The sequence below is a fragment of the Zingiber officinale genome, chromosome 8A (genome assembly GCF_018446385.1).
Source record: "Zingiber officinale cultivar Zhangliang chromosome 8A, Zo_v1.1, whole genome shotgun sequence".
Lineage (NCBI taxonomy): Eukaryota > Viridiplantae > Streptophyta > Magnoliopsida > Zingiberales > Zingiberaceae > Zingiber > Zingiber officinale.
This window is the reverse complement of record NC_056000.1, coordinates 55937786-55945447: the sequence shown is the minus strand read 5'-3', so window position 1 is coordinate 55945447 and position 7662 is coordinate 55937786. Positions and strand designations below refer to the sequence as shown.

The window sequence follows — 7662 nt, the reverse complement described above, 5'->3', positions numbered from 1 at the left end:
AACAAATGTAGAAAGTCTTCATGTAACCATTTGTGGATTTTGAAGTGTCGGTTGTTCAATTTGGTGAAGTATGAGATAAAAGAGGGATCATGCTTATAATTCCCAAAATTAGGAAGGGGAGGAAGGAAAGATTGTCATGCAATCGGCCAAGTGGTGGGCTCAGGCATTTCAAGGAAAAAGAAACGCGACTTCTAGCCCTTGTTCGAAGAGGGCATACCTGTAAGTACCCCATGGTAGTTTTGATGTGATCAACCAAGTCAAGTTAGGTCATGTTGTGTTTTGATCCTTATGTCTAAGTGTGTAAAAATTTAAGAGCACAAGAAGTCGAGCGAGAGACGTAGCTAGGGAGAAGGACGACACAAAAAAGAGTTGATAGACTTGGTGTGTCTGAGAGATGAGGTGTTGCGGAATAGTACATTAGTGGACGAGAAGAAAGTGTGCGATGTGTCCAAGGGATGAGAAGCCAGAGTAGAAGATTGCTCGAGAAGGATGGAAGATGGGTTCGGGTGATCCCAATTTCGGATGATCGAAATCACCCAAGCGAACGAAACTAGAGCAAAAGGCTAGACAAAAAGTCAACTCAGAGTTGACTCTTATCCGAGCGTCCGGAGTCTGGGCACCCGAACCACTTTGGTGCCCCAGGAGTGCCACGACGACTCGACACTGTGGATCAACGTCAGAAATGGTTCGGGTGCTCAGAGCGGGTCCAGGCGCCCGGAGCTGAATAAAACTTTATCCCTTGCCCGTTATGTAGCCGTTTGTGAGAAGATGTGATTTGTCACACTAGGGGCGCTCAGAGAGAGTCTAGGTGCCTGAGCCATGTCATGTCAGCAAACGGTCAGTTTCGACCAGTGAACTATAAATAGAGCCCTGGTCTTCTCCATTTCGAATAACACACTTTGTACTTCGAATCTCTTTCTATTTTTCACTTCCAAGCTTTATTTCCGTGTACGAGGTTTCATCGCCTCCAACGTTTTGTTCGAGAAGGAGATCCTCATAATGAGCTTATTTTCCTTGAAGTAACAATCCTCTGATTGCCAACCAAGTAAATTGTTTATCTCATACTCCTCTTAATTCTATTATTATTTCTTGAAGTGTATAATTGTTTAAAGCCCGATAGTTTGAGAAAGGTATTTGCTATTTTTATTATGCAGAGAAATTCACCCTCCTCTTATCGGTCACAAGAGACCTATAATGCCTTCGAAGAACACTAATTTCAAACAAGATTGGAAAAGGAAGACCCCATAGTTCCAATTTCTTGGAATAAGAAAATAAAAAGAAATTTCAAAAGGGGGTCAGGGGAATGTTGTATAGAAGAAATAACATGAACGTGTTGCACAAGGCGCGGATGACATTCGGAGTGAACTATTGCAAAGGGATGTTGAAGTATCAACTCACCTCTGATAAGAATGGAGGACAAGAAAATGAAGATCGGCTACTAATTAGTCCTTAAAGAAGGTGATGTGGTTAGTAGGAGGATGATGAGGATGGACATCGGAGGAAGGGATGACGATATGATAATTCTCAGGGATTTCATATCAAAAACAAATGTAAGCTTTATCAGCGGTGTCAAAATCTAAATGGGTTAGAGTGTATCAGGGGGTGAAAGATTCTTGAGCCATGAAAGAAGGCAAAAAGACCAAAAAACGAACAACTTACTGATCGCTTAAGCAAGGAGAAGAAGGAAACTGTGAACGAGAGGTTGTTGGAAAGGAGATCGGAGAAGACGAAAGGCGAAGTGCTGAGAAGATGGGTCATTTAGGGTTTTTATAGGGTGTAGCTTAATTACAACCGTTGGATCAAAAGAGCATGCTCCTGGAGGATCGTTGGTTTGCTAAGAGAAATGTGTCGTTGAGTCGTACGAAGAGGTGTGCGTCAGAGGCCATTTTAGGGGATGAGGAGTAGTGTCACGTGGCATTCACCCATAAATAGGTATTTATTATGGAAGTGATAGCCAAATCATTCTAGTCAACCATCCTTTGACAAGCAAGTTTTGTAAAATGCTGCTAAGTGTGTAAGGCATGAGGGAGAATAGGCATTCCCGGAAAACCCTAGTGAAAGGAATATGTGGATAAGAACTAGACTTGAGTTCAGTCAATCGGCTATACCTCTTTCGACTAGACTTGAAGGGAAGTCTAGTGATACCTATTATAACGAGCAGACCCAGAAGATAACATGGCGGTCGAGGTCAAGGTGACGTGGCGATCAAAGTCAAAATGACATGACAGTCAAAGTCAAGGTGACACTGCGATCAACGTCAAGGAAAAAGAATATTCCCCACTTGGATTCGTCACTCACCCAGCACTAAGGCTCTTAGCTCAAGCCCAGCCGGGTTGTGGGTCGGGCGAGAGGGGGTCGACTGACCGAGTTTAAAAGAGATTGGATAGGCTAGCCGGAAGGTTAGACCTACCTCATAGCAAACCCACCACATGGGCGGGCAGAATAAGGGCCAGTTCTGAATGGTTATAAATCTCTTTATACATGCTCAGCCAGATAAAAGACTGGTCAGGCCTAAACCACTTAGCCTCACACACCTCTTTATACATGGTCATCTAGATAAAAAGGTCGATCGGGGTTAAGACACTTGGTCTCATATTGCTCCCCGAACGGATTTCTAGTACGCCCGATGCAACATATTATTCTTCGGATGAATTTCTACCATTCAACATACATCAGAGCAACTCAATGCCAAAACAGACACAAAGATGGCCAACCTTATTCGGTTGGGGTATACTCATATTCTCCGAACAAACATCTAGCGAGTTGTGCATAACTAAGCAGTTTAATAATGCAAGGATAAGTAAAAAAAAAGTGATCAACCTTATAGTCCGATCGAGATATACCCAACATACAACATCCTAATAATTTGTCAGAATAACAACTAGGTGTCAGAAAAATATTGAATCTTCTTCGAGGGGCAGTGAGTCTCTCATTAGCTGATCATTTATAACAACATAGTTCTTTAGTGATCTCGATAAGGGCATAAGTTATAAACGACAAAAAATGTATACATATGGATAAATAGAAGATTTTTCGGACAAATATTGCACATTGCCTAAGTGATGCGCCATCCATTACTTAACAACTTATGGCATTCCATGTCATCTTATGATTACGGAAGTTACGAGAGGTGGTATATAAAGGAGGTTCTCTCCATTGACAAGGTACGCTTTTCACAGCATCTGAGCCTTATTCTCGTGCGAGCATTTTCTCTACTATTCTTTATTCACTCATCCAGACACGTACTAACTTGAGCGTCGGAGAACTTTCACTAGGGATCTCCTCTTTAATTTTTAGGTACTGGCGTCCTGTTTATTCATCGAGGTGTGTGCAAAACTCTCTAACAGAGTGAAAAAATCTCACTCCACACAACAATTAAATCATCGTCACCTGCGCACCATCTCAAGACCAATACATTTTCTATCTGTCACACTTAATTTTCATTGAGAAAACATGCTAGTAATTCTATTCCAAATATCATCCAAGCATCCTTCAGTAATAAATAACCTACTAGGCTACTTAGGTATTCCCAATATCCTTCGGACATCTAATTTTTCAAATATATTTCTTTGAGAATGTGAAGTCCCGATGCCTAGAGGACCAAACAACTGTATAATCACTGAGTCATACAAACATTAATTCCCTTACACATTTTTATTATTGCCACGGACAAACTCAACTATCAACAAATTTTTATTAGGGAATCTCCGAAGTTGTGAATTGGAAAAAATTAAACAAAAAAGTTTGTTAATCCGGACTGTAACCCAGAAAGTAGTCTAGCTAATAATATAAATCTGTAATATGATGCAAGGTCGAATCACGGTGAAATCATAAAAAATGCTTTTTCACAATGAGAACTTCTTGGATACTGATTTACTTATCTGTATCGATTCTTTATCATTCATTCGTTTGGGGGTGAGCAGGGTGACCCTGTGCTGTAGGTTGCCAGCTCAACTTCAGCAGCATTAACGCGAGTGAAATTAATGTATCATTAATACCCTTTCTCTCAGCGAGCTGATGGTCCTCGTCAAATCAGCCGCCGGTGAAAGTCTCGTCGAAAATAAAAAATCACAGTAAAAGTCTGAGACCGACGCCCCCACCACATCTTCCAATCCGCCCTTCTCCCCGTGTCCCATCCGCATCAGGAGAGGAGAGCAGAGTAAAAGTCCAAATTGTTATCGGTGAGTCTTCTTCCACTCGAGAAACTCTGCGGCCTTCTCGCAGACCATCGCAAGTTTCATCAAGACCCTCTTTCAGCCGCATCCAACGGTGGTGGTCGGAAGACAAAGTCATCCCACCCTCATGAGTCACGACTCAACGCATAAGTCTGACCACAGAGCGCCGTGTTACCTCGGCCAAACGCTTCTTCTTCGTCTTCGTCTTCCTAGTATTTCTCCTTCTCCTGTTTTCGGCGTCCATCTCCAATACAGTGGTGTTGAAGGAGAGAGCCCAGGTGGTGATCCGATGAGATCTGGGGGCTTAAAGCTGCTACCTTCCCCTGTTCCGCTGTGGCTGTCGTTTCTGCTGCTCGTCGGTTCTTTTTCCATCGCCAGATCACAGGACGTCGCCCTGGGATCGACCCTCACTCCGACGAGAAACTCCTCCTGGGCGTCCCCTGACGGCACCTTCTCCCTCGGCTTCATCTCGGATCCCGATAATCCCTCGCTCTACCTCGCCGCCATCACCTACTCCGGCGGCGTTCCTGTGTGGAGCGCCGGAGGCGCCTCTGTCGACTCCGGAGCCTCCCTCCAGCTTCGCTCGGACGGCGACCTCCGCCTCGTCAACGGCTCCGGCGTTGTCGTTTGGCAGTCCAACACCGCCGGCCGAGGCGTTTCCTCCGCGGCCCTCCGCGACGGCGGCAACTTCGTGCTCAGCAATTCCACCGGCGGCGACGTTTGGGACAGCTTCGGGAACCCGACGGACACCATTCTCCAGTTGCAAAGCTTTACCTTGGGTCAGACCCTGCGTTCCGGCGACTACACCTTCTCCCTTGACCGGACGGGAAACCTAACCCTCCTCTGGAACCGTTCCATTTCCTACTTCAACAAAGGGTTCAACTCGACCTTCACCAGCGACCGAAACTTAACCTCCCCCTCTTTGACCCTCCAAACCAACGGCATCGTTTCGCTCATCGACCCCTCGCTCACCACCTCCGTCGCGATCGCCTACAGCAGCGACTACGGCGAGAGTGGCAACTTGATTCGGTTTCTGAAGCTGGATTCCGACGGAAACCTTAGGGTTTACACCGCCGTCGGTGGGAGCAACACGGCCACGGAGAGATGGTCGGCCGTGGAGGACCAGTGCGAGGTCTTCGGATGGTGCGGCAACATGGGCATCTGCAGCTACAACAACACGTCGCCCATCTGCGAGTGCCCCTCCCAGAATTTCGACCTCGTGGATCCAAACAACCCCCGTAAGGGTTGCCAACGACGGACGGATATCCAGGATTGCCCTGGCAACTCCACCATGTTGGATCTTCCCCACACACAATTCTTAACCTTCCCGCCGGAGATCTCCGCCGAGCAATTTTTCGTCGGCATCACCGCCTGCCGGCTCAACTGCCTCTCCGGCACCTCCTGTGTCGCTTCCACCGCCCTAGCCGACGGCTCTGGTTTCTGCTACTTGAAGGTCTCAAATTTCGTGAGCGGCTATCGGTCCACGGCCCTTCCGAGCACTTCCTTCGTCAAAGTCTGCGCCCCGGCGCTCCGCAATTCCTTCTCCGCTACGACCGAAATCCACTCGGAATCATCAAAGCTCAGGGCATGGCTCGTGGCGGTCCTCATCCTCGCCACAATCGCTTGTTTGATACTCCTCGAGTGGGGCCTGTGGTGGCTCTTCTGCCGTAACAGCGCCAAGTACGGGCCTTCGTCGGCGCAGTACGCCCTCCTGGAGTACGCCTCCGGCGCCCCCGTTCAGTTCTCCTTCCGCGAGATGCAAAGAAGTACCAAGAAATTTAAGGACAAACTGGGCGAAGGCGGATTCGGCGCCGTCTACAAGGGCGTCCTCGCCAACCGAACCCCCGTCGCCGTGAAACAGCTCGAAGGGATCGAGCAGGGCGAGAAGCAGTTTCGGATGGAGGTCGCCACCATCAGCAGCACCCACCACCTCAACCTCGTCCGTCTCATCGGATTCTGCTCCGAAGGCCGGCACCGTCTCCTTGTCTACGAGTTCATGAAGAACGGCTCCCTCGACGGCGCCCTCTTCTCCGGCGACGCGTCCGGGAAGCTACCGTGGCCCGCTAGGTTCAGCGTCGCGGTCGGGACCGCCAAGGGAATCACTTACTTGCACGAAGAATGCCGGGATTGCATCGTCCATTGCGACATCAAGCCGGAGAACATCCTCCTCGACGAAAACAACACGGCGAAGGTTTCCGATTTCGGGCTGGCGAAGCTGGTGCACCCGAAAGATCACCGGCAGCGGACGTTGACCAGCGTCAGGGGAACCAGGGGCTACCTGGCGCCGGAATGGCTCGCCAATCTCCCCATCACCTCCAAGTCCGACGTCTACAGCTACGGGATGGTGTTGCTGGAGATCGTCAGCGGCCGGCGCAACTTCGACGTCGCCGACGACACCGACCGGAAAAAGTTCTCTGTATGGGCTTATGAGGAGTTCGAAGAGGGGAGAGTGGGGAACATCGTGGACAAGAGGCTGAACGAGCAGGAGGTGGACATGGAGCAGCTGGAGAGGGCGGTCATGGTGAGTTTCTGGTGCATCCAAGAGCAGCCGTCGCATAGGCCGTCGATGGGGAAGGTGGTGCAGATGTTGGAAGGGGTCTTGGAGATCGAGAGGCCTCCTGCTCCCAAGGTCACGGATGGTTCCATGCCTGTTCCCACCACGACCAGTAGTCTGGGTACTAGTGCGAGTGTTTTCGAGGCTTACTCTCCGGCGGCGCCACCCTTGTCGAGCTTATCGCAGTCGATGACCAGCATGTCGTCGATTTCCAAGAGGAATCCGGAGAAGACGACGATCTCGCTCCTCTCCACCGATATTTCTTCACTGTAACTAAGTCATAAACTTGGAAAATAGATGGCATATTGTTAATTTCGAGAATGCCAGCAGTTGTTTCAATGTCAAGATCTAACTGTCTGATCGGCGCATTTGGTATTTATACGAGTGCTTTGTTATAATAATAGATTTTGAAATCAATTTTTAACTGATGCCAATATATCGGTGAGCTGTGCTAAGATAATTTATCTTTTTGAATCGCTTTTTACCTTTTTTTTTTCTTCTACAATGTCAATATTTAACGGTAAGAAATTCTTTAAAAAAATCAAGTTTAAATAATTTAAATATTTAATTTTGTTTTTTAAAATTCTTATCATAAATTGATTTTCTCATGCAAAAGATACTGCACTAATCCTTTTTTTAGAATGCGTGGAGTCACCTTGAAGGGCCATTAGATGACAAGTTTACCCTTTTTGCTTCAATGTCAAGATTTAACGGTAATAAACTCTAAAAAAATAATTCAAGTTTAAATAATTTAAATATTTAACTTTGTTTTTTGAAAATTTTATCACAAATTGATTTAATAACAAAATTAAGAGTTAAATGTAATTTAAGAAAAAAACATTATGATTGAGATGCGATTTAATAACAAAATTATTAATGAGAAAGAGAAAGATAAAGGATGAGATCCAATAGAAGTTTATTACCTTCTGTTCC

General features: G+C 46.7%; 1 protein-coding gene across 1 annotated transcript; it reads left to right on the top strand.

The window, feature by feature from the left end:
• The first annotated feature begins 4228 nt into the window (after positions 1 to 4228).
• Positions 4229 to 7165, top strand: LOC122009144 (G-type lectin S-receptor-like serine/threonine-protein kinase At1g34300). The gene has a single exon (XM_042565169.1). The coding sequence runs from the start codon at positions 4303 to 4305 to the stop codon at positions 7000 to 7002; it is 2700 nt and encodes an 899-aa protein (XP_042421103.1). The 5' UTR covers positions 4229 to 4302; the 3' UTR covers positions 7003 to 7165.
• The last annotated feature ends 497 nt before the right edge of the window (positions 7166 to 7662 follow it).

What these genes read in the sequence shown, in the direction of transcription:
- LOC122009144 (XM_042565169.1), top strand. Translation starts at nt 4,303, where the DNA reads ATGAGTCACGACTCAACGCATAAGTCTGACCACAGAGCGCCGTGTTAC.